Source organism: Passer domesticus, chromosome 24 (genome assembly GCF_036417665.1).
Source record: "Passer domesticus isolate bPasDom1 chromosome 24, bPasDom1.hap1, whole genome shotgun sequence".
Taxonomy (NCBI): Eukaryota; Metazoa; Chordata; class Aves; order Passeriformes; family Passeridae; genus Passer; species Passer domesticus.
In genome coordinates this window covers 4,782,290-4,808,855 of record NC_087497.1, presented here as the reverse complement: position 1 = coordinate 4,808,855, position 26,566 = coordinate 4,782,290, and the positions used below count along the sequence as shown (strand labels likewise).

General features: G+C 46.7%; 1 protein-coding gene across 5 annotated transcripts in view; it reads left to right on the top strand.

The window, feature by feature from the left end:
• Nucleotides 1-22,004, top strand: part of NFYC (nuclear transcription factor Y subunit gamma) — a 28,996-nt gene extending 6,992 nt beyond the window's left edge. For 3 of the 5 annotated variants that reach the window (XM_064398205.1, XM_064398202.1, XM_064398204.1), the window contains exons 2-10: nucleotides 2,916-3,028; nucleotides 7,735-7,806; nucleotides 8,945-9,058; nucleotides 11,588-11,683; nucleotides 15,049-15,222; nucleotides 16,378-16,536; nucleotides 19,742-19,849; nucleotides 20,529-20,588; nucleotides 21,162-22,004. In XM_064398205.1, coding sequence (XP_064254275.1) covers nucleotides 2,924-3,028; nucleotides 7,735-7,806; nucleotides 8,945-9,058; nucleotides 11,588-11,683; nucleotides 15,049-15,222; nucleotides 16,378-16,536; nucleotides 19,742-19,849; nucleotides 20,529-20,588; nucleotides 21,162-21,281 — 1,008 coding nt within the window. In that variant the 5' untranslated portion in view covers nucleotides 2,916-2,923 and the 3' untranslated portion in view covers nucleotides 21,282-22,004. Of the gene's footprint in view, nucleotides 1-1,382; nucleotides 1,627-2,915; nucleotides 3,029-7,734; nucleotides 7,807-8,944; nucleotides 9,059-11,587; nucleotides 11,684-15,048; nucleotides 15,223-16,377; nucleotides 16,537-19,741; nucleotides 19,850-20,528; nucleotides 20,589-21,161 lie in introns of all 5 variants that reach the window. The other 2 variants (XM_064398206.1, XM_064398203.1) reach the window with 2 other exon arrangements.
• Nucleotides 22,005-26,566: the final 4,562 nt, after the last annotated feature.

Here is a 26,566-nt window from a genome sequence, read left to right as displayed (position 1 = left end):
AGCATTTTTATTTCAATAAAAAAATAAAAAAGAGATTAAAAAAAGGAATTAAAACCATCCTGGCTGCCTTGGAGCACTTCAGCTTGGGCTTGATTTAAGCAGGAGAAAGGAAAAACTTCCATAAAAATAATTAATTTTAGTTTTTGGATGATTTAATTCATAAAATTAAGTGAAGACAGTAATAGGAATATTGACTATAATAGGATTAATTTTATATTAATCAATAAATACAGAAATAAATAAATTTATATAAATACAGAGATTAAAATCATTGATTAAAATAATTTCTTGGATTTCTTTTTTCTCTGGGGCTGCCTCAGTCCCAGGCTGGCAGCACAGGGGATGCACTGCACAATTCTGCACTTGGAAAGTGCAAAAATCCTAAATATTCCTTAAAAAAAAATCACCTGGAGTGCTCAGGTGTGGATTTTTCCAGGACCAACCCAAGGTTTTGCTGATATCCTCACTGGCTGCATTTAATTCTTGAAATAACCTTTCGACCTCTTCAAAATTTGGTTTAAAATGGAGTTTTTTAAAGCAGAATTTCAGCCTCCCCTGAGTTTGTGTCCATCCCCTTCTGCCACTGCTCTGTTGGATTTTATAGAATCTTTTTGGATCAATAAATCAGCGTTCAACGTAAAAAAAAATCTTAATTATTTTGGTTGGTTTTAATTGTTTTTTAATGTGTTGCCTGTCCATAACGTTGGAATTTTTTCTATTTTAATAACTGCAGTGGAATGATGATGATGCTGTGGGTTCAGTGCTTAATTAGCCTTGATTATTTAATTTTATTTCATTATTATTTATTTAATTATTAAACTTTTCCTGCTTCTTAGACACCTTTGGAAGCTGGAGAGGGGTTTGGGATAATGGACAGGATGAGGGGGAGCTGATTCCAGGTGGGATTTGGGGCAGGAATTGCTGCTTTTTTCCATGGAAAACAATGGGATTTTCCCAGAATTGGGGGAATTCTGTGTGGGAAGGAGCTGGAATTTGTGATCCCGCCAGGATGGTGCCGATTCCTTCCCCCTGGCATTCCCTGGGAATATTTGGAGAAAATTCCCTTTGGAGATGCTCTCCACCCTCTTTGCTTGGCTTCTTACCCTGGGGAAACATCTCAAAAATTACATTTCTTATTAAAAATATTACGTTTAAAATGACATTTATTTATTAAATTACATTTTAAAATGAAATTAAATTTAAAAACCAGCAGAAATGGTGCATGGCCCTCACTGGATGGGGCCCCCATTCCCATCCCAGCTCCCTTGGAAGCTGCCTGTGCCATGGATCTGGTGTTTTTCCAGGACAAAACCCTGGATTCTGCTCGGGCTGGAATTGCAGCCTCAGAAATTTTGGCTTTAATTGAGATTTTTTTCCCCTAGGTTGTGTTTTCCAGGAGCTGAAGTAGGGAATTTTCCAAGGGGAGACAGCTTTGTTTGGCCGCTTCCCCCTCCCCAGGGCGCCCAAAAAAGAGCAGAAAAAGCATTTGTGCAGAAAACAACCCAAAAACCCACCCAGAGGCATCTCCACGCTTCCCTGGCTCTCCACGAAGCGAAACTCTCCCAGCTTTTGGCAGCTGCCGCAGGATTTGGGAATTTTGATGTTTGCCAGAGGTGTCGTGCTCCGGTGAGCGGAAAAGCTCCGAGAGCTGTTGGGAAATTCCTGGGATCTGCTCTGGATTTGGAGAGACCTCAGCTTTTCCTGGCTTTTCTTTCTCTCTCAGCCTGGAAAAAGAAATTTTTTTCTGCCTGGAGAGGTGGTGTGGATGGGTTGGAGTGAATCCTGGATTTACAGAATGGGATGAAGGGAATTCACCTTCCCCTGTCCCAGGGTGCTCCGAGCCTGGCCTTGGACCCTTCCAGGGATCCATGTTTTTCTCTGGGAAAGCTTTTCCCTCGTTCCCTGGTTTTTTGGGAAGGAGTTGTTTCCTTGCTGCTGTTTCCCTCAGAGCTGTGTCCATGGATCTCCTCTTTGGAATGTTCCCAGCCTGGATTTTGGGTGGTTCAGCTCATCCCGGGACAGCTGGAATGTCCTGGAAGGATCCTCAGGGATCACCCAGGGCATCCCTGGGAGTGGTGTCCAAACCCTCCTGGAGCTCTGGCAGCCTTGGGAATGTTCCCAGCAGCCTCTGAGGGAAGAACTTTGCCCTAAATCCAACCTGAATCCCCCCTGGAAGAGCTCCAGCCATTCCCTGGGATCCTGTCTCTGGTTTTCCAGCAGAATTTGGGGCTGGAGCAGCCACTTTGCTCCTAAAGCTGTTGGGAGCTCAGGGATCCTGAGGAAGGAAATCCAGGGATGGATGGATGGATGGATGGATGATGGATGGATGGATGGATGGATGAATGGATGGATGGATTTATCCATGGAGGGATTCCTGGATGGATGGACAAAGGGATGGATGAATCCATGGATGAATAGATCCATGGATGGATGAAGAGATGGAAGGAAGGAAGGATGGATGGATGGATGGATCCATGGAGGGATCCATGGGTGAATGGATCCACGGGAGAGATGGACAGATCCCTGGATGGATGGAAGGATGGATGGATCTGTGAATGGATCCATGGGAGAGATGGACAGATCCATGGATGGATGTAGAAATGGAAGGAAGGATGGATGGATCCATGGATGGATGGATCCATAGATCAATCCATGGAGGGATCCATGGAGGAATAGATGGACGGACGAAGGAATGGATGGATCCATGGCTCCCACCTGGCCTTGGACACTTCCAAGGACAAGGCAGCCACAACTTCTCTGGGAAATCCATCCCAACCCTTTACAGGAAGGAATTTCTTCCCAATCTTTAACCTAAACCCACGGATTTGAAGCCATTCCTGGGTGTTCCTCCTCCTGTTTCTATCCCGTTTCTTTCCTGGTTTTTTACATTTTTTCCGTTTTTTTTCCTCTCCCAGGTGCCAGGATGTCCACGGATGGTGGCTTTGGCACGGCGGGGAACAGCGATGCCCAGCAGAGCCTCCAGAGCTTCTGGCCACGGGTGATGGAGGAGATCCGCAACCTCACCGTGGTGAGCAGCCCCAGGGCTGGGGTATTCCCAGAAAAACAGGGCAAATCCCTGTCAGAGCCCAGCTTCCCGCTCTGGCATCTGGGAAATTGGGGTTTCTCTGGGATAAGGTGCTTTAGGAAGTGAGGAAAAATCAGCCAGGGGAGATGGAAGTGGAATTGTGACAGAGTCATAAAATCATGGAATGGTTCAGCCTGGAGAACATCTTCAGGATTTTCCCCTGTTCTTTAGGTACAGGAATTGGGAATTAAAATAGAACCATGAGCATCCCCAGGGATTGGGATATTCCCAGAAAAAACAAGGAAAATTCCTGTCAGAGCTCAGCTTCCTGCTCTGGGATCTGGGAAATCAGTGTTTCTGTGGGATAAGGTGGTTTAGGAAGTGAGGAATAACCCTTCAGTCATGAATCTCCAAAAAATGGAGATGGAATTGTGACAGAGTCATAAAATCATGGAATGGTTCAGCCTGGAAAAGATCTCCCTGTGTGCCTTGGGCACAGGAGTTGGGAATTAAAACAGAACCATTCCAAGCCTTCCTCAGGAAGTGTGAAATTAAATTCCTTGGGAAGTGTGGAATTAAAATAGAACCCATTCCAGGTCTTCCTTGGGAATAAATTAAAATATTTAGATTTAGAGAAAAATTAGGCTCCAAGCCTCATGCAGCCTGGCCTGGATCATTCCAGGGAATGTTCCCTCTCTGAGGTGGAGCAGCCAAACCTGCAGCTCCTTCTGGGCTCAGCCAACACCCCAAAGGGGATTTCAAAGTTTTTCTCAGGCTCAGGGATGGCCATGGCTGCATCCTGGGGAATTCCCTGAGAGGGAAAGGAGGTGGGATTCTAAAAATGGTGGAAAAGGAGCTGCCAGAGGCTCTTTTAGGTACCAGAAGATTGAGGGATTTGAGGATAAACCTCACATTGTGCTGCTGTTCATATTCTGAATTATAAACCTGTGAGGGATCCCTTGTCCACAGCAAGTTTTTACTGGTAAAATACAGCTTAGACTTTGCCCTCCTCCCTAAATTCCCTGTTAATTCCATTTTTGTGAATGAATTGGACTTTAGGCTCCTGCCCTCGTCCAGAAGCACCTCCTCTGACAGCCCTGAAGTGTTGAAATCACTCAAATTCCAAGTGTGTCATGATCAGGTGTGTTATTAAATTAAAGACATCTGATTAAAAAATCCCATTTAGACTGAGAATAACAACTGGACTAAGCAACTTCTCTTTTTTCCCATCCCCACAAGAGGTGTGGGAGCAAGGGCACGTAATAAAAATGACTTTTGAAGGGAGATTGATGGATTCCTATGATCCAAAAATCACTCTCCTGGTGCTTTTAATGCAGCTAAAACCAAAAACTTCAAGTCCAAGCCAAGCTCTTCAAAGTAAAAAAAAAAGAAAAAACCCCAAATCCACCAGGCCCAGGATAAGCTGATTTTTTTTTTCCATGTGCAGATAGTTGATTAAAGAAACAGATGTAGAAATTTGTATGCATAACCAGAATTAATTACTCTCCTCTTTCAGCACAGAGAATTCTTGCGAGCTGGAGTTTCATCTCCACATGAAAGGGGTTTATTATACAGCTTAGCAAGGATGGGCAGCTTCATTTTCAACTGTAGTGGCATCTATTTATTGCTTTGCCAGCTCAGGAGTCACTGGGAATGGAGCTGAGGGATAGCAGGAAAAGATCCCAGCACTGGAATCATCAATTTATTGAAATTTACTGACATTTATTCTGTTTGTTATAAAAATTCCCCCTGTGTTGGTCCCTGATTTTTGGGGACTGAGGGCAGGGAAGGAAAAGGGATAACAGGAAATCATCCTAATGCTGTGGAATCAAATCCTGACATTTATTCTGTTTTTTATTAAAATTGTTCCTGTGTTGGTCCCTGATTTTTGGGGAATGAGGGAAGGGAAGGAAAAGGGATAACAGGAAAACATCCTCACACTGGGACCACCCAATCCTGACATTTATTCTGTTTTTTATTAAAATTGCTCCTGTGTTGGTCCCTGATTTTTGGGGACTGAGGGCAGGGAAGGAAAAGGGATAACAGGAAATCATCCTAATGCTGTGGAATCAAATCCTGATATTTATTCTGTTTTTTATTAAAATTGTTCCTGTGTTGGTCCCTGATTTTTGGGGAATGAGGGAAGGGAAGGAAAAGGGATAACAGGAAATCATTCCAATGCTGTGGAATCAGGAAAACCTGAAATTTATTCTGCTTATTATTAAAATTATTTCTGTGGATGTGGAAAATCTGTTGGTCGCTGACTTTTGGGAACTGAGGGAAAGGAAGGAAAAGGAATAACAGGAAATCATCACAATACTGTGGATTCAAACCCTGACATTTATTCTGGTTTTTTATTAAAATTGTTCCTGTGTTGGTTCCTGATTTTTGGGAACTGAGGGAAAGGAAGGAAAAGGGATAACAGGAAATCATCCCAATACTGGGACCATCAAATCCTGAAATTTATTCTGTTTATTACTGAAATTCCACCTGTGGATGTGGGGGTGAAATCTGTTGGTCCCTGATTTTTGGGAACTGAGGGAAGGGAAGGAAAAGGGATAACAGGAAATCATTCCAATACTGTGGAATCATGAAAACCTGAAATATATTGTGCTTATTATTAAAATTATTCCTCTGGACATGGAAAATCTGTTGGTTCCTGATTTTTGGGAACTGAGGGAAAGGAAGGAAAAGGGATAACAGGAAATCATCCTAATGCTGTGGATTCAAATCCTGACATTTATTCTGGTTTTTATTAAAAATTGCTCCCAGATGTGGGTGCAAAAGCTGTGTTGATCCCCTGATTTTTGGGGCTGTTTCTGCCTGGTTTTGTGGGGTTTTTTTTTTCATGGCTAAAATTCAGGATAAAAACAAGAGTAAAGTGTGTTTAAAGAAAGGGGGAGGATGCAGCAGAATCCTGCTTGTCCAGGATAAATATATACATAAAAATATATAAATAAGAGCCAGGCCTAGGCTGAGCTCAGCTTTGCAGCTCCACAAGAGGCTGTGGAGACAAGGAGGCCTAATTTGGAGAAAAGCAGAGATGAGGAATTGGTGGCTGAGGCTTTTCCTGCTTCCCTTCCCCACCACGCTGCTCCTTCTGATTTATGGCATGTGGCCTGCCTGCCTTAAAGGAATAAAAAAGTTTCCATTTCTAATTTTTTCCCTCTAAATTAAATATTTAATATTTAATATCTAAATTATTTTATCATTTTAATATTTGATTATTTAATATTCATGTGTGTTTAATTTAATATATTTTTGCTATTTGTTGTGTTTTTAATATTTTATTATTTAATATTATTTTACTATTTTTGTTTGTGTCTCCTCAGCTTTCATAAAGTTGAATTTTAAGTCTTAAGTGGTGCAGATTAAAAATTTTCCCCTCAGCTTTCTGTGATGCTTAAAGTTCATGAGGCCCTTTAAAAAGGAAAAAACATGAGGGGAAAAATTGTAAAAAACCCAAAAATAACAACAAAAAAACCCTTTTGGGGTATTTTTTCATGTCCTAGCAACCCCTTCACTTGTTTAAGGACAGGTCCCAGCCCTTTTTTTGCCCAAAATCCTTCAAAATTCCACATTTTCCATCAGGATGGGACAGCCTCACAACACATTAATTCTGGTTTGCAGCAGGAACACCACACTCAGGTTTCTCTGCAGAATAAAAAGCACAAAATGGTTTTTGATTATGTAAATATATAAAATAATGTAGATAAATGTGCTGGATATTAATTAAATTAAATGCCCCTGCTGGAGTGCTGGCTGGGCCATGCACAACATCCACATTTTTCTTTACTGGAAAGAAGAGAAATTCTGAATAAAACCCAGCATTTTCAGCTTTTTTTTCCCTCTTTTGTTTCCCTAACTCATCCTGCAGTGCTTTTTCCCTGGAGAAATGACTTTCCCATTATTTTCTGTGACATTTTTGTTAGGAAGGGAAGATGATTATTTTTTTAAATAACTCTTTTGTGAGTAGGAATTCTGCATTCCTGATGCAGTGGGATGTAGCCTCAGCCTTTCTCCCCTTTTTTTTTTTTTTAGAGGTTCCTGGCAGGGATACACTGAATTAATTAATTTATTTTAATTTCACTTTTTGTCTTCAGGAAAGGGAGAAGCCTCTTGGTGATTTCCTGAGGCCAGGAATTCTCTCCAGGGAATGTGTGGGTGCAAATTTGGGCTCAGAGGGATAATCCAGGCTCCTAAACCACCATTCCTGACTGGGAAACAGGGAAAAATCCACCTAAAAACATCAAAATGATCTTTTAAACCAAGTTCTTGCAAGGTTTTTAACACCAAAATTGGAATTTAGTGACAGAGAAACACAAGGATTTCATCCAGCTCTTACTTACCTTCATTTTCTCCTGTGATTTTTTTGTAAATTCCAATGGTTTCTGGGGCTCAGGAAACAGAATTGACTTAGTTGTTTCAAATATAAATAGATGGATAAATGGGTGACATCAGAAACATTCTGTTCTTGGGGAAAACTTCAGCTTGGAAGTGAAATAATGAATATAAATGTCTGACAGAAGAAATAAATCAATATAAAACACAAAAAAGAGACTTTCCAGCCCTCAGGAACAGCTGCCACACCTGCAAGAGAATAAATCTGATTTTAACCAGTTCAGTTCTAGAAAACACTGATTGTTTTCACATTTTTAGCCTTTATTTTTAGTTAAATATCAGTAAAAATCTCTCACATCTCTCTGCAGAAAGACTTCAGGGTTCAGGAGCTGCCCTTGGCTCGGATTAAGAAGATCATGAAACTGGATGAGGATGTGAAGGTATATTCAGGATTTTTAACCTGAATTTATGATCCTTTTCCTGGGTATTTTACCCATTGTTCCTTGAAATTCTTTAATTTTCTCATTATTATTATTTTTAAAGCCTTTTTTACCAAAATTCCCTTGGCCTTGTGTAATTAAAGTGAGCTTGGAAAGCAGAAACATTTGGGATTTTGGTTGTGATTTTGAAGTTTTGTTTTCTTGTGATAAATACCACTTTAAGGGTATAATAAATACAAAAATAATTCTGGCTATTTCCTGTTTTCCTTAGTGCTTAACTGTCTCCTCTCAAGTTGCCTCTTTGTTTTTCTCCACTCTCACAAAGATTTAAAGTGATTTTTCTGCCACCTAACTCCATTTTTATGGAAAAAGAAGCAATAATTCAGGTGGATAACGTGGGTTTGATCCCAGTATTTGGGATTTTGATGACAAGGACACACAAATTGATGAAAACTCCCTGACACAGCAAAAAGGAAAAAGGAATCACCTGCAGTTTTTGACTCTGTGCTGCTCCACTCATCCCTGGTTTTTTATTTGGAAAACTGTCACTTAATTCCTGAGGGAAAAGAGAATTTTTTGTCCTCTTTTTTTTTCTTTTTTCCCTCAGTGTGACACCATCCTTCTGTCAGGACATCCCTTAATTTAAATGAGATCCTGAAAATTCTCCATTCAGACTCCGTGGAAAAAGATGATCCCAGACCTCTGAGGGCCCAACTCAGTGTCTGAACCAAAAAAATGCCAAATTTGTGATGATAAAGGGGAAAATAAGATTTTAAGGCAGAGTGGAGAGCAGGGAAAGTCTCTGGCCTGTCTGAAATATTCCTATTTAGAGGTTAATTAATAAGCATTAATGTCGAGGCTGATAACCAAACTGCTTAATTTGAGTTAAACTGGAGCCAGATGTTTTTTAAGGAAAAGGAATTTGGTGAAAAAAAGACAAACAAATCTCTGTAGAGAATATTTTAGACACCCAAAACTCTTCTCCCATGATCTTAACTCAGTCACACCCGAGGAAATCCTGAGGTGAAAACTCCCCCAAATTCTCATTTAACCACCCAACTTCCACTCAGGCAATGAAATTCCTTTTTGCACCGTCAGAACTGAGTGGTAAAATCGCCAATAATGTGATTTTTCCCAGATGATCAGTGCAGAAGCCCCCGTGCTGTTTGCCAAAGCTGCTCAGATTTTCATCACCGAGCTGACGCTGCGGGCCTGGATCCACACAGAGGACAACAAACGCAGGACCCTGCAGGTGAGGGGCTCCCAAATCCCTCCCCACTCCCTGTTTCCACAACACCAGGGGTGTGTTCTACACAGCCAGGCACACGACTGCCCAGCTGAAAGGGCTTTTTGTTAATTGAATTAAAATAAACCCACCCAAACCCAAATCTCTGTCTCTCAGCTGACTGACCTGCTAGAAAAACTCTGCAGCTGTTGAATTTCTGGTTGATTTTGTTGTTAACTGTGATCTAAACTTGGAGAGGTTGGGTTTGTGGTGATGGAAATGTGGAGGTGAAAATAAAAATGACACAAAATACAGATTATTGCTTCTTGTAGAGAATCCATTTCCTCAATAATTCTCTTTTTTTTAACAGTTGAAGAGTAAAATATAACAAGTTTTGTACACAGAACTGCCCAGCTGAAAGGGTTTTTTGTTAATTGAATTAAAATAAACCCACCCAAACACAAGTCTCTGTCTCTCAGCTGACTGACCTGCTAGAAAAACTCTGCAGCTGTTGAATTTCTGGTTGATTTTGTTGTTGTTAGTTGTAATCTAAATTTGTATGTATAGGTTTGGTTTGTGGAGGTGAAAATAAAAATACAACAAAATACAGATTTTTGCTTCTTATAGAGAATCCATTTCCTCAATAATACTCATTTTTTTAATGGTTGAAGAGTAAAATATAACAAGTTTTGTACACAGAACTGTCCAGCTGAAAGGGGCTTTTTGTTAATTTAATTAAAATAAACCCACCCAAACACAAATCTCTATCTCAGCTGATTTGCTGGATCAGCTCTGCAGCTGTTGAATTTCTGGTTGATTTTGTTGTTAGCTGTGATCTAAACACGGAGAGGTTGGGTTTGTGGTGATGGAAATGTGGAGGTGAAAATAAAAATGCCACAAAATACAGATTATTGCTTCTTGTAGAGAATCCATTTCCTCAATAATTCTCTTTTTTTTAACAGTTGAAGAGTAAAATATAACAAGTTTTGTACACAGAACTGCCCAGCTGAAAGGGTTTTTTGTTAATTTAATTAAAATAAACCCACCCAAACACAAGTCTCTGTCTCTCAGCTGACTGACCTGCTAGAAAAACTCTGCAGCTGTTGAATTTCTGGTTGATTTTGTTGTTGTTAGTTCTAATCTAAATTTGTATGTATAGGTTTGGTTTGTGGAGGTGAAAATAAAAATACAACAAAATACAGATTATTGCTTCTTATAGAGAATCCATTTCCTCAATAATTCTCTTTTTTTTAACAGTTGAAGAGTAAAATATAACAAGTTTTGTACACAGAACTGCCCAGCTGAAAGGGTTTTTTGTTAATTGAATTAAAATAAACCCACCCAAACACAAGTCTCTATCTCAGCTGATTTGCTGGATCAACTCTGCAGCTGTTGAATTTCTGGTTGATTTTGTTGTTGTTAGTTGTAATCTAAATTTGTATATATAGGTTTGGTTTGTGGAGGTGAAAATAAAAATACAACGAAATACAGATTATTGCTTCTTATAGAGAATCCATTTCCTCAATAATACTAATTTTTTTAATGGTTGAAGAGTAAAATATAACAAGTTTTGTACACAGAACTGCCCAGCTGAAAGGGGCTTTTTGTTAATTTAATTAAAATAAACCCACCCAAACACAAGTCTCTATCTCAGCTGGTTTGCTGGATCAGCTCTGCAGCTGTTGAATTTCTGGTTGATTTTGTTGTTAGCTGTGATCTAAACACAGAGAGGTTGGGTTTGTGGTGATGGAAATGTGGAGGTGAAAATAAAAATGCCACAAAATACAGATTATTGCTTCTTATAGAGAATCCATTTCCTCAGTAATACTCTTTTTTTTTAATGGTTGAAGAGTAAAATATAACAAGTTTTGTACACACAACTGCCCAGCTGAAAGGGTTTTTTGTTAATTTAATTAAAATAAACCCACCCAAACACAAGTCTCTATCTCAGCTGATTTGCTGGATCAGCTCTGCAGCTGTTGAATTTCTGGTTGATTTTGTTGTTGTTAGTTGTAATCTAAATTTGTATGTATAGGTTTGGTTTGTGGAGGTGAAAATAAAAATACAACAAAATACAGATTATTGTCTCTTTTAGAGAATCCATTTCCTCAATAATACTAATTTTTTTTTAATGGTTGAAGAGTAAAATATAATTTTTAAGGTCATTTTATGGAGAAAAAGAGGGGTTTTTCACTTTTAGTCTTACATATTGAGCAGAAGTACTGGAAAATGCAGCAACCATTAATTCAGGCCCTCAGCTCAGGGGAAAAATTGGGATATTCAGGCCCACATCAGCTCTCCTGTTCTTGGGCAGGAATTGCTGATTTAGGGGCAGGCACCCACGACTGCTACCCATTAAACTGAGCTCAAATTGCCAAAAACCTTTTTTATTGCCCATTTTGGAGGCTTTGCTCAGCACAAATCTGAATTTCCACCAGCTGGGACCTGCAGGAGACATTCCCTGCTTTTTCCCCTCAGCTTTAAACACCTCTAATTTCATTTATCCAGTGCCAAAACCCTCCTGGAGCTGAGGAATCTCTCCCTTTGTTGTTGCAGAGGAATGACATCGCCATGGCAATCACCAAGTTTGATCAGTTTGATTTCCTGATCGATATTGTGCCCAGGGATGAGCTGAAGCCTCCAAAAAGGCAGGTGAGACACCAAATTCTGCAATTTTTGTCCTTTCCTCAGCGTGGTTTCAGCCTCTGATGAAAACAGGGGTGATCAAGCAACACAGATTTAAACGTGAGGTTTCCTCTTCTCTGTTTTATTTCCTGTGGTTTTCAGGTTTTTGTATTCTTAAATTTCAAGTTCTTAAATTCTTTAATTTCATGGTTTTAAATTCTTTAATTTCGTGGGTTTAAATTCTTTAATTTCATGGTTTTAAAATTCTTTCATTTCAGGTTCTTAAATTTAGGTTGGACTCGATAATCTTAGAGGTCTCTTTCAACCTCATTATTCTGTGATTCTGTGAAATTCTTTCATTTCAAGTTTTTAAATTCTTAAATTTCAGGTTCTTAAATGCTTAAATTTCACATTCTTAAATTCTTAAATAAAATTCATCAATAAAACTAAAAACCACTGGGTTTTTAATGGAAATAGAGCTTGAGTGGAGATCACACCAGTCCTAACACCAAACCAAACCCATTCCTGAACAGTTCTGATCCCAGATGGTGCCAGTGGGAAGAATTTAACTTGGACAAAAAATGGATTTATCTGCATTTTGGGGTTGAAAAATCCCCTCCTGCATCCTTTGGGGCAGTCAGTGCCTCTGTAAACATCCTTGACTGGAAGCTGGAAGGTGCTGGAAGGAGCTTTCAGTCGGATGTTTACAGCAGCAGGCTGCTGCTCTCAGCTGAGCTGCAGGGATTCCTCATCCCTTCCTTCCAATTTCCCTGGTGGATAAAAGCTCTGGGTTCCCCTCAAGGCCCTCTTTGGATAATTCCGCTCCTGCAATAAAAAAGAAAATTCAAATTATTGTTTCAACAACACCTTTCTGCTACTTCTGAAGGTTTGCAGCGTGGAAAAATCCCAGTTGTCCCAAAAAACTGAGGAATTTGGGATCCTGTGGAACATCTTGGCTTGGAAGTTTGTCTCTAAAATTGATTTTTTTTTCCCCTATTCCATTTAAATCCTGGCTAGCATGGAAAATTCTGTCTGCTCTGAGTGTCCAGAGCAGCATTCCCATTTGGAGCTGGATTTTGGAGGTTGCTGCTTGATTTTTTTTTTCCTGGAAGTGTCCTGGTGGTGCTGCTGGAGTGACAGTGAAGGGAGGGAATAGAATCCACACCTCTTCCTTTGGGCTAGTGCCCTGAGCTGCCTTTAACTTCCCATCCTGATTTCCAGAAGGTCTAGAAAATAAGGAAAACCCTTTTCCATGTTCCAAAATCTGGGAGAGTCCATGCTGCTGCTCCTGGGGTTAAAATCAGCATGCCAGGTGTGCTGGAAACTCAACATAAAATAGAAATAGCTGCATAAATCCTCATGATTTCTCCCAACTCATTAGTTTGGTGTTAATTAAAAGACAAAACAGCTCCCAGAGCTGCTCTTCCTTAACTTGTTTTACAGAAGTCATTGAAATTTCCATTCTGGCACTGGAAATCCACTTTTTTTTTTCTTTTTTATCCTTGGGGTACCTCATTCCTGTACTTTTCTATTTTTAGCAGTGCACCATGTTTGGGAGGAGAGAGCATTCCCTGTGTCTTCTCCCTGCTTGATTCCCATCAGGAGCTTGTGATTACAGAACATCCAAGCTCTGGAATCCAAGGAATTTTCCTGGAGCACTTGAGGAGTGTGTTACTGGGATAACTGATCCATCCCAGCCAGGAAATCCTGGGGGTTTGGGGTGGAAATGAGGCTGGGGAGATGTTCCTCACCCATCTGTGGTCACCAGGAATGCTTTTTCCAGCAGGAAAATTTGGGTGGAGAATGTAGGAATGTAGGTTAAGGATTTACAGGGAAAACCAGTGGAAAAGCTGCCTGTGCCTGGATTTTTTTTAATTATTTTTTTATTTTTGCCTGGTGTTACAATCTGTATTTATCTCTTCTTTGACAAGGCAGTGTTGGTTCTTGGAGGAGCTGGGAATGAAATCCTGGTGTTGTGTTGCTCTGGAAATAAAAGATGGCAGAGGCTGGGCTAGGAGGGAGTGGAAGCAGATTTGGATTTAAAGCCATTCCTGCAAACAGGATTGAGCATCCTGGAATAGATGCTCAGAGGAGCTCTCAGTGGCCTTCATTATTTCAGGATTCAGCTGGAATTGGGGATTGGAGCACTCCAGAAATAACCTAAGGATTGGGCTGAGAGCAGCCCCAGCTCTTGTGGGTTGCTGGTTCACTGCCCTGGTGAAAATAGGTTTGAATTTCTTAAATATTATTACTCCTTCCTTCACAGGAATTGATGAGGGGAATGGGAATAACAGGGAGCTGCAGGAGGAGGAAATGTTGTGTTTGGTGGAGGTTGTGATGATGTTTGCCCTGAGAGCCAGGCTCAAAGTCGGTCTTTTTTTACAACCAGCTGGGATCAGTTGAATTTTTGGGATTCTTACTCTGGGAAACCTCCCAGGAGTAACTCCTGAGTTGTTCTGCTCTCCAAAAAACATCTTCTAAGCCAACAAACTCCTCACTCCAGCCCGCTGCTCACCCAGACATGCTCCTGTTTAATGTGAATTTTCCTTTTCCTGCCCAGCTGGATCAACTGGAGGGGAATCCATGAGCAAGCCTCAGAAAAGCAGGGATTCCAGCAGGCTGTTGGAGGTGGGAATGTCCCATGTTGTAGCACGTGTAAACATCCTACACTCTCAGCTGTGAACTCGAGGTGGCTGGGAGAGGATTGTTTACGCCTTCTGCCATGGAGTGAACGTCTGGGAGCTGCATCTGCTCTGGGGAGCTCAGGAATTCTGATCCTGCAGTATCTACATCCCATAATCTCTGAAAATCCTGGAATGTCGTTGATCGTGAGGGGCTTTTCTCTGCTGAGATGAAAGAAAGCAGCGTTGCTGCTGCCAGGGAGGCAGAGCAGAGCTTTGGTTCTTCCACTGCTGAGCTGTCCCTGCTCCCACAGCAGGGAATGGTTCTCAGCCTGGCAAGGATTTAAATAAATAACTCCAGACACGACAGCAAGCTTCAAATCCATGACTTTTATTGACACCAGAGCTCGCTGGAGGGTGGGGAAGGCAGCTCAGAGAGGGGCTGGGTGACAGAGGAGGCTCTGTCAGTTGTCCTGGGCCATTTGCAATTGGAAGGAAGTTCCATGGCTTTCAGTTCTGGTAATTTGATTCATTTTCTCCTCCTCACTGTGACTCGAGGTGCTGAGGTTTTTAAGGCACATCACCCACACTTTATTGGGAACACTCCTGATTTCCACAGAGCTGAGCAATGGGGTTTTTATCAGCTCACCCTGACTTGACTTTTTATCACCTCCCTGCCCTGAGGGAGGTGTTGGAGCCCCTTTGCCAGGGGCTGTGTCTGGGGAGGGCGGGTGCCATGTTCCCTTCCCCATTCCCGCTGTTCCCCTGCAGGAGGAGGTGCGCCAGGCCGTCACCCCGGCCGAGCCCGTGCAGTATTACTTCACCCTGGCCCAGCAGCCAGCAGCAGTGCAGGTGCAGGGCCAGCAGCAGGGCCAGCAGACCACCACGGCCACCACCACCATCCAGCCGGGCCAGATCATCATCGCCCAGCCCCAGCAGGGCCAGGTGAGCCAGGCCTGAGGGGAACCCTCGGGGATGGACTGCTCAGGAACGTCGGTGACTGCATGGAAATCATGGGTTTAACCCCTGGGGTGGGTTGGGATGGAAGGAAGGAACTGAAATTCCACCTGTTCCACCATCAGGGACCTTCCAAGGTGTTCCAGGGACCATCCCGAGTTGTCCCAGTCCTTGTCCTGCCTTACCTTGGACATTTCTGTGGGACAACCTTAGCTCTTCAGGACTAACTGGGATTCCTGATCCTGTTACTGGGTCACGTCTTCTAGGGAAGTGCCTCACCCAGGCTCTGAGCTCCATCTGTGGTGATTTAATCTGGGTCTAAGACAGGCCTGCCCCAGCCCCAGCAGGGCCAGGTGAGCCAGGCCTGAGGGGAATCCTCAGGGATGGATTGCTCAGGAACATCAGTGACAGTGTGGAAATCATGGATTTAACCCCTGGGATGGGTTGGAAGCAAGGAATTTAAATCTCACCTTGGTCCATGATCAGGGACCTTCTGCTGTCCCAAATTGTTCCAGTCCTTGTCCTGCCTTACCTTGGAGTTTTCTGTGGGACAACCTCAGCTCTTCAGGGCCAGATGTGGTTCCTGATCCTGTTACTGGGTCAGGTCTTCTAGGGAAGTGCCTCACCCAGGCTCTGAGCTCCATCTGTGGTGATTTAATCTGGGTCTAAGACAGGCCTGCCCCAGCAGGGCCAGGTGAGCCAGGCCTGAGGGGAATCCTCAGGGATGGATTGCTCAGGAACATCAGTGACAGTGTGGAAATCATGGGTTTAACACCTGGGATGGGTTGGAAGCAGGGAATTTAAATCTCACCCTGGTCCATGATCAGGGACCTTCTGCTGTCCCAGGTTCTTTCAATCCTTGTCCTGCCTTAGCTTGGACTTTTCTGTGGGACAACCTCAGCTCTTCAGGGCCAAATGTGGTTCCTGATCCTGTTCCTGGGATGGATCCTCCAGGACAGTGCCTCACCCAGGCTCTGAGCTCCCTCTGTGGTGCTTTAATCCTCACAATTCCTGGGTGTAGGCCAGGCCTGCCCCAACCCCAGCAAGGATCAGGGGGTGTAGGACAGGCTCAGTCTGCCCCAATCCTGACATCCCATGGATTTTCCACCTCCTGATCCTCATCCCTGTTTTTTTTTTGTGCAGACCACCCCTGTGACAATGCAGGTGGGAGAGGGGCAGCAGGTGCAGATCGTGCAGGCCCAGCCCCAGGGCCAGAGCCAGCAGGCTCAGAGCGGCACAGGACAAACCATGCAAGTGATGCAGCAAATCATCACCAACACGGGAGAAATCCAACAAATCCCGGTAAGATTTGGCCAGGAGGAAAGGTGGAAAAAGTCCCCCTGAGCAAATTTTGTGAGCATGAGGCTTGTTTCTGTTTGCTTTGTTAACTGGCAGAGGAAGTTTGGATTGAGTGGTGTGGTTCCTGCACTTAGGAAAACCAACCAAGTGTGACTTGAAAGGGGAAATAAATCTGAACTCATTTAGTCCAGACTCGTTGCCCACCCCAAACACCTTCCCCTGAGTGAAATAGTTGTGATTAGGAAGCAGTAAATCAAATATTTCCTGGCTAAACCTCAGTTCTTCACCACAGCCTGCTTTGAATAAAAGAGAATTTATTTCTTTTGCCTTTACTTGGTTGTGCCTCTGCAATCTGAAGTCGTGACCTGGCAGGCTGAGTGGGAAAGTTGCCATCTGGGAGTTATTAATAAACTTTGATGTTAAAAGAAATATTTTCTCCAAAATGTTTGGAGCTGGTTGGAGAAATGGCTTTTTAGAACCAGGAGATACCTCCTCACTTTTACATCAGCCTTAAAAATGGGATTTTAGGTGCCCAATGTAACCCAAACTTTCTGCAATGTGTCCTAAGTAAACACAGAAGTCAAAAAAAGTCACATTAACTTAGAATTACAACAAAGCTGTGGCTTTTGGTTCCCAGCTGGGAAATATCACACCTGTTGGAGGAAAAAAATAAACAAAAATCAGCCACTTCTGTGTTCCAGAACACAAAGGTCACCCAAGGCCAGGCGTTTCTCTTGGATTTCAGTTTTGCTGTGAAATTGGAGCTTTCACGCAGGTTTTGCCTTTCCAGCCTTGCTGAGCTTCCCTCTGCTCGTGGTCAGGGTGTCTTGGAAAGGCTTTGGCTTGGGGGAGCTGCCAGATTTTTGCAGCTCTTTTCATCTCTTGAGTCTTCAGCTGATTCCTGCTGCCTTGAGGTGTTGATCAGGAAGGAAGGAATTCCCAAATTGTCTTTTTTATTACAAGGAAACCTTTTTCTTCTCTGCATTTTCTTGTCCATTTCTTTTTTTCCTTCTTCTCCTTTTCTTTTTTCTCTTCTTTTCCTTGTGAAAATCTCTCTGAGAAACTTGTTCCTCAGAGAATTGTGGAAGGAGATCTCCAGTGGATCCTCAGCAAGAAAGAACAGCTCAGATTTGTCTGCAGAGAATGCTGGAACTACAGAAAGGGGCTTGGACATCTCTTGGGAGAAAGAATTCTTTACAAAGGAGCTGTTCAGGGCCAAAAGCTCCTGAAGAAAATCCAGGGGGATCCTTTGGGAAGTGATCCTGTGGTTTTGGACAGACTGCAGGGGTTTTAGGGTCTGGTTGTGACCAAGAATTTGCATTTTCTTCCCTCTTTCCTGGGATTGTGGAGAACAGGGAGCTGTGGGAGCTCCTCAGGGGCTGCAGTGTGGAATCTTTTTGGGAATACCTGGATCTCTGACAGCTCCAAGACTGCAAACCAGCCACGTGGGATGGAATAATCCCAATTCCCAGCCCCCCCATCCAGCAGAGATCCTGTTTGGCTGCAGCCAGGAGGATTCTTCTGTTGAAGAGCCACAGTTGGTGCTGAAGGAGCTTCCAGCAAGTGAAATAAAATAAAACTTGGAGAAAAACTTGGATTTGGCTCTACAAAATTCCAGTTCTTGGTCAGTTTTGCTCATCCTGCTTTGCTTTTCTTACTTTTTTCCTTTATTTCCTTTCTCTTTTGGCACAGTCAGAGCCATCTTCTGTCAGCTCCGTGCACTCTTGAGGGCTCAGCAGGGAATCTTGGCTCACCCAAATTGAGCTGGAAACTCTCTCCTGAAACTGGAAATGCCCCTGGAGTGTTGGGAGCATCTTACTCCTGGTTTTCCACGTGTTCCTGGTGCTGTGCACACTCCCTGTTGCTCTTTATTCCAGAAATTAAGTGGAAAAGTGATTTTCTAACAGAGAAAAGCTGGCAGTGAATCCATCAATGAAGTGATAATTGTTTAGCCATGTGAATTTTATAATAAAATTTAATCTTTGTCTTACCCAGAGCTCATTTTGGGCAGGTTCTTTGGAGCTTCCTCTCCTTGCTGGAAGAGCTTTTCCCAAATCTCTTCCACCATCATTTAACAAAGTAATTAAAACCTAATTCCCCCAGCGTGGAAAACTTGACCTCCCTGCAGATCTCAATGCAGAAACCAATTCTTTATTGAAATTTCGTTGCTCAGGAGGAGTTTATTTGCTCTTGAAATAATTTTGGAGCTTTCAGATACAAATGGGGGACTTGGTGGCTTTTGTGGGAATGCCAGGACCACGTGCCAGGCACTTCTTTATCAGTCAGCAGTTTTTTTAGAGTGTTCTGTGTGCTCTTTCCCCTTCATAAAAAGGAAAAAATAAATGATTTTTTTGGTATGAAATTACCCTTAAAACTGTGAATCTCAATGTTGCAAAGTTAAATAACAGAAGGAAAATCCAGCAGTGATATCTGTGACATTTTTATTGTGTGTATTAACTGAATTTTCTTCATGTCCCACATTCCCAAGCATCCAAAATTAGGGGATTTAGGGAATAAATTTGGGGTTGAATCTCTCACATGAAGCACTGACACCAAAAAGCTGAGCTTGGGCCAGGTGGGACTTGACAGGTGTTGGCAGAGCTGCCTTCAAAGCCTCCAAAAATACCTGTGGGGTTTGCCATCTCTGCTGGCTTTATTTGTGGGTGAAATTCCTGTTTATTCCTTAAATTTTGGCAGGGTGTGATTGCTAGGGGTGCAGGATCTGATTGCTAGGGGTGCAGGATCTGATTGCTAGGGGTGCAGGATATGATTGCTAGGGGTGCAGGATATGATTGCTAGGGGTGCAGGATATTTGTTATTTGGTTCTGCCAGCTCCTAACAGTTGATGTGAAATGCTGCCTCAAAGGAGTAAAACTTAATCCTTGTAACCAAAAGTGCTTCCAAATCCCTGAGAAACTGAGCCATTAATATGCTTTAGCTACTAACTGACCCTTCCCAGGCTGGAAAAAAAAGGAGGAATGTGGTGCCTGAGGGATGTCCTGGAGCTCTGTGCCCCGGGGTTTTGCCTTTAGGGTCCCTTGTGGCGATTCCTGCTGGGAACCCTTCAGAATTCCGTGGAGCTCCTGGGGAAAGCTCCCCCATAAACTCCACCTGCTGTGGTGGAATCGAGCAGGGAATTTTGCTGTGTGTTGGGGGTGCAGAGTGACCTGTTTCATTTTCTTTCCCTGCCCCCTCCACCTGTCTCCAGGTCCAGTTGAATGCTGGCCAGCTGCAGTATATCCGCTTAGCCCAACCCGTGTCAGGCACCCAGGTAGTCCAGGGGCAGATCCAGACGCTTGCAACCAATGCACAGCAGGTATGCACTCCACAGAGCTGCCTCCAAGGCTTCTTCCCTAGCTCCTGAAGCTGCGAATTCCAGGGGATTTCAACCACCTCTTGGGTTAGGATTCCTACTTTTCTTTTCTTCTTGTTTGTCAGAGTTTTTTTTTTTTTAAAAATGAAATAAAAGATGAAGGAGCGTAGCGGGAACCTCCTTTAGGAGAGGTGCATGCAGAGCTTGTTTGTGTGTGTGTGTGTGTGTGGCTCTGGGTGAAGCTCCCGCTGCTTCTGAGCTGCTTGCAGGTGCCATTTTGGGCTCATCAACCTTCTCTTTCCTTCTCCTTCTTGCCTGGGTGAGGGAGGAGCCGTGCAGGAAAGGCAGAACGTCGGGAGCGGCGTTGAGGCTGAGGGATCCTTCCCGCTGGCCTGGAGACCACATTCTCCTCAGGGGAAGCAGAGAGGACGTGGTTTTGGGGTCTGGAAGGACCTGGTGTGGGTCTGGAAGGACCTGGTGTGGGTCTGGAAGGACCTGGTGTTGGTCTGGAAGGTGGTGTTTGCTCTGGAGGTGTCCGTGGCTGCCGTTCCTCTCGCGGTTGGGGTGCTGGCAAAGTTGGCTGAGGTTAAAAACCTCTCCCCAGGCAGCAGCAGGATGGTGTTGGTGGGGTTGTGACCCTCTGGGGAGGGCTGGCAGTGATCAGCTGCTCTTATCTCTGTAGATAACGCAGACAGAGGTGCAGCAGGGGCAGCAGCAGTTCAGCCAGTTCACGGATGGACAGGTAAGAGCTGGGGGGCACAAGGGGAACAGGGACTGTCCTAAATCCACATGTTCCTCCTCATAAAGCACTGCTGGCCTGCAGCACAGTAAGGGAATGTTGTGCCAGTCTAAATTCAGGTGGATTTTTAAAGTTCTGCTGCCTTTGCTCTGAATTCATCCAGTCCCTGGCACTCCGGGTGAAATCCTAAATTCCTAATTCAGGAATACAGGTTTTAACACCTGGGTGTTCCATGAGTATCATAAATCATGGAATGGTTTGGGTTGGAAGCACCTTAAAGCTCATCCAGGGACACCTTCCACTGTCCCAGGATGCTCCAAGCCCTGTCCAGCCTGGCTTTGGACACTTCCAAGGGGTCCAGGGCAGCCACAGCTTCTCTGGGAAATCCATGGGCAGAGGGGCCCTGATGTGAGCCTGGGCATCAGGAATTCCCAGAAGGACTCTGGTGGGAATTAGCAGCAGATTTGGTGGCAGCTCATGGTGGGTTTTGGGGTGTCTCAGAGGGACAGAATCTGGGGGAGGGTTCTGGGTGTGCTGAGCACTAACGGAGGTTCCTTTGTCACTCTGTGTCTGCAGCAGCTGTACCAGATCCAGCAGGTGACAATGCCCGCGGGCCAGGACATCACCCAGCCCATGTTCATCCAGTCCACCAACCAGAGCTCGGACACCCAGGCCACGCAGGTGACAGGGGACTGAGCAGGGACCTGGTGACAATCCCAGATCCAGCCCTGAGCGCCTGTGCCAGCCCCAGCTGGGCCCAGCAGCGCGGCTGAGAGTGAGCCCCTGGCAGCTCTGCCACCTCCACCTCGCTCTGCTGGCTATGGGATACCCAGAATATCCAGAATTATCCAGCAGACTCTGCCAAGAATGCAGTATTTTTATTTTCCAAACCAATCTTTGTGTATCCAGCTGCTTTTCCAAACCCCGAGAGAAGCGATCCGAAGGGATTTGGAGCATCTCATTGAACAAATGTGGGAAATGTTTTTGTTTCTAGGAAAATCCTGAGGGTACTGCTCCTGTCAGAGCTCTAATCCTGATGTTCTGTTTGTATTTTTTTTTTCTCTGGATAGAGCTAGGTCTGGTCCTCCCATCTCAGTTTTGGGTTTTAGGGAATTTCTAGGGGGGGAAGTGTGTGTGGTTTAGATTTTTCCCTCCTGCCTCCTTTTTTGGAGCATTTGCTGTATGCAGGGAATAGGAGGAGGAGGAATTGAAGTGAAACAAAATAATAAAAAAAGCAACATTCCTTGTATTATGATTGTATTTTCTAAGAGTAAAAAATCCTTGAATTTGGCCTCTGGATTCCAGAAAAACTGATGGAATCTGGACAAAACCCCAGCCCTGCTGTTACCTGTTGTCCTGGCTTTGGTCCATGCATGTAATATAAGCTTCATAAAAGGAAATAAATTTGCTTTTGTCAGATGCTGTGTGTGCCCTGTGTGTGCTGTCCATGAGATGCAGGCCAGGAGCAGCCTGGATCCCTGGGAATGTTACACCTGGAGCAGGGAAATCAGCCACAGGATGCCAGGACAAGGATGCCAGGATGGCAGGGCTTGGCTGAGAGCTCAGCTGTTGGGAGGGGTTTGGGGCTAAATCTGTGAAATTTGGCACAGTTGCCCCCCTTACCCTGTCAGACGTGACCCCTTTGTCCCATCACAGGTGTCCCCCTGGCCCTGGCACAATTGTCCCCCTTGCCTGGGAAGTAGTGCCCCCTTTACCTGGCACGTGTGCCCCCCTTGGTGTGGCACACGTGTCCCCCTTGTCCCAGCTCAGGTGTCCCCTTTTCCTGGGCAGAGGTGCCCTTCTTTACCTGGCACGGGTGTCCCTGGCACAAGTGACCCCCTTTACCTGGCACGGGTGTCCCTGGCACAAGTGACCCCCTTTACCTGGCACTGTTGTCCCAGCTCAGGTGCCCCCTTTACCTGGCTCAGGTGTCCCCCTTGCCATGGCACAGGTGCCACCTTGTGCCACAGTTTTCCCCCTTTACCTGGCCCAGGTGTCCTCCTTACCCCATCACAGGTGTCCCCTTTATCCCAGGTGTCCCCTTTATCCCAGGTGTCCCCTTTCCCGTCCCAGGTGTCCCTTGCCAGGCCATCGGGAAGGGAAGCAAATCTCTGCCTCAGCCTTCGGCTCTCCTGGCCTTTGGCAATCCCATTTTCCTGATTCCTGAAGTTTTCCCGGCCCTGCCATTCCTGGGAGCAGCGGGAGGGAGGGAGGGAGGGAGGGAGGGCAGAGCCGGGATGTGCCAGGCTGGAGCAGCGTCCCGTGGGCTGGGAAAATGGGTTTGGGGTGGAAAAGGAACATTTTGGGAAAGCTCCGAGTGTGGGATCGGCCACGAGGGGGCCCCCGTGGGAAGGGCTGGAGCGGGATGGGACAGAGGGGATGGGATGGGACAGAGGGATGGGACAGAGGGATGGGACAGAGGGAATGGGACAGGGGGAATGGGACAGAGGGGATGGGACAGAGGGGATGGGACAGAGGAATGGGACAGTGGGAATGGGACAGAGGGATGGGACAGAGGGGATGGGACAGAGGGAATGGGACAGAGGGATGGGACAGAGGGAATGGGACAGTGGGAATGGGACAGAGGGGATGGGACAGAGGGGATGGGACAGAGGGATGGGACAGAGGGATGGGACAGAGGGGATGGGACAGAGGGGATGGGACAGAGGGATGGGACAGAGGGATGGGACAGAGGGGATGGGACAGAGGGGATGGGACAGAGGGATGGGACAGGGGATGGGACAGAGGGATGGGACAGAGGGAATGGGACAGAGGGGATGGGACAGAGGGATGGGACAGAGGGATGGGACAGGGAATGGGACAGGGGATGGGACAGGGGATGGGACAGAGGGGATGGGACAGAGGGATGGGACAGAGAGAGTGGGACAGAGGGAATGGGACAGAGGGATGGGACAGAGGGGATGGGACAGAGAGAGTGGGACAGAGGGGATGGGACAGTGGGGATGGGACAGAGGGATGGGACAGAGGGATGGGACAGGGAATGGGACAGGGGATGGGACAGGGGATGGGACAGAGGGGATGGGACAGTGGGGATGGGACAGAGGGATGGGACAGAGGGATGGGACAGGGAATGGGACAGGGGATGGGACAGAGGGATGGGACAGAGGGGATGGGACAGAGAGAGTGGGACAGAGGGGATGGGACAGTGGGGATGGGACAGAGGGGATGGGACAGAGGGATGGGACAGAGGGATGGGACAGTGGGGATGGGACAGTGGGGATGGGACAGAGGGATGGGACAGTGGGGATGGGACAGTGGGGATGGGACAGAGGGATGGGACAGAGGGAATGGGACAGAGGGGATGGGACAGAGGGGATGGGACAGAGGGATGGGACAGCCGGGATGGGACAGAGGGGATGGGACAGAGGGGATGGGACAGCCGGGATGGGACAGAGGGGATGGGACAGAGGGATGGGACAGGCGGGGATGGAACAGAGAGAGTGGGACAGCCGGGATGGGACAGCCGGGATGGGACAGAGAGAGTGGGACAGCCGGGATGGGACAGCCGGGATGGGGGCTCAGAGGTGCCTTCCCTGGAATTGGGGTGTCAGAGGTCCTTTCCCTGGAGCTGTGGGCTCAGAGGACCCTTCCCTGCAATTGGGCGCTCAGAGGTCCCTCCTTTCCTTGGAACTGGGGGCTTGGAGGTCCCTTTCCCTGGAATTGGGGACTCAGAAGTTTCTTTCCTGGAATTTGGGGGCTCGGAGGTTCCTTCTCCCGGCATCTGCATCCCTGTCTCTGCTCCAAGCTGCCGCGGGAAGGGCTGGAGCAGGATGGGAGAGGCGGGATGGGGGCTCGGAGGTCCCTTCCCTGGAATCTGCTATCTCGGAAGTGCCTTTCCCTGAAATTGTGAGCTTGGAAGTCCCTTTTCCTGGATTTGGGGTCTTGGGGGGCCCCTTTTCCTGGATTTGGGGGCTCGGAGGTCCCTTCTCCCAGCCTCTGCATCCCTGTCTCTGCTCCAGGCTGGAGCGGGATGGGAGAGCCGGGATGGGGGTTTGGAGATCCCTTTCCCTGGAATCTGGGGCTCGGAGGTCCTTTCCCTGGATTTGGGGGCTCGGAGGTCCCTTTTCCTGGCAGCCACATCCCTGTCTCTGCTCCAGGCTGGAGCGGGATGGGAGAGCCGGGATGGGGTTTGGATCTCCGATCCCAAGAGCTGATCCCCACCGCCCTCCCCGCAGCCAGAGGGGACGAGTGACCTCCTGTGCCCCCCGAACACCTCTGGAAAAGCATCCCTGGGGTTTGGAGAGCTGGGAATCCGCTTGTGGGGATGGAGGGAGACCTGGAAGGCAGAGCTGGAGAGGGGAACGGGCGCTGCTCGCCTTTATCAGCCCGCGGCCGCTGGGGAAAAGCTCTTTACCCACAGCAGTCGGGTTTGCTGGAAATTGGTTAAATCTGAATGGGAATAAATCTCTTAAAGGACAGAAAACGGGAGGGAGATGCTGCTCCCCAGGGGAGCTTCCAGCTGTTGCATGAAGTGAATGAAATTTGGCTGGAAGTAAGCCCTGTTGAGTTCTGAGGAATCAGAGGGGCTGGGGGTGGCCGGGCTGATTATTTTAATTCCTGATTGTGTCAAATTAGGCAGAGAAAACGTGGTCGTGTTCAATAAAAACCTTGTCCATCAGATGCACAAAAATAGGGTTTATTGAAGGCACAGAAGCAGCTTCAGAATGGAATCTTCTCCTCGGACACGGATCTCGGTAATAATCATGGATGAGACAGTGTGTATTTAATTAACCTCATTAGCATATACAAGATGTGGGTTTAAATATTGAAATAAACCTTAATGGGGCAAAAGTTATTTTTTTATTTAGGTGATAACAGAGCTAAAGCTTTGCCTGCCCTCCCAGAGGAGACTGGGACAGGATGGGTGCCTTGGGGACAGCCAGCATCGTTTGTCACAGGGACTGGAACCCCGGGCACTGACAGGAGCCAGACCTGCCCTGCAAGGACTCACGGCTTCCTTTGATCTGCCCAGGGGACCGCGGTGACAAATTGGGCGGCGTGCGATGACACAGAGGCGAACACGTGTCCCTGCAGAGCGGTGGCACCCGGGGGGGACATCGGCCCTTCTGTGTGTGACCCAGCGAGTGCCACCTCTCTACAGGGCAAATGCGACAGAAACAGAGCTGGGCACACCCCCAGGGACCGGGGATGAAGCTGAGGAGGAGGAGGCGGAGGAAGAGGAGGAGGAGGCAGCGCTTCCCTGCCAAGGAGCGGGTGGAGATCCCGTTTCTCCTCGGGGCGATGAGCTCGGCACCGGCCGCCGGCACTCGGGCACTGCCACGCTCGGTTTGCTGCGGGCTGGGCTGCTGACAACTGTCCCCTCCAGGGCTGCTGTCCCCTCCAGGGCTGCTGTCCCCTCCAGGGCTGCTGTCCCTTGCTGCCACCTGCGGCCACCCTTTTCCAAGGAAGGCTCGCTGCCGCTGTGGGTGCAGGGTCCCCGAGGGGCGCTGGAGCAGGGGGAGGGCTCCTGGCGAGGGCTCTGGAGCCACCACCGGCAGCCAGCGCCACCAAGGTCCCGTTCCCTCGGGGATCAGCTCTGCCTCTCCGCTCTGCTCCATCCCGCAGGACCTGGCACGACTGGAGGGCTTTGGCCGGGAACTGTCCCGGCGCTGGCGAGCCCGGGAGCTCCCGGCATCCTCATCCTCATCCTCATCCTTCCTTCCTTCCTCGCCTCCGGCCCCGTCCCGCTCGCTGCTGCTCCCCGAGGCTGTGCCCGAGCTCCGGGCGGTGCCGCTGGAGTCGCTCCCAGCTCGGGGACAGCTCGGGGACCGCGCTGTGGGGTGGCTTTGTGGCAGAGCAGCCCCAGCCCCCTGCCCAGGGGTTCCCATCCCGCAGGAGCCCGGGCTGTCCCAGGCTCTGGCTGGTCCCAGCGCCGGTGCCAGGAGTTAATTGCTCTGGGATGAGGCCAAGCCTCCGGCTGGAGCAGGTACTGCACAGCGCTCCCCGCTCCCCGCGCCGCT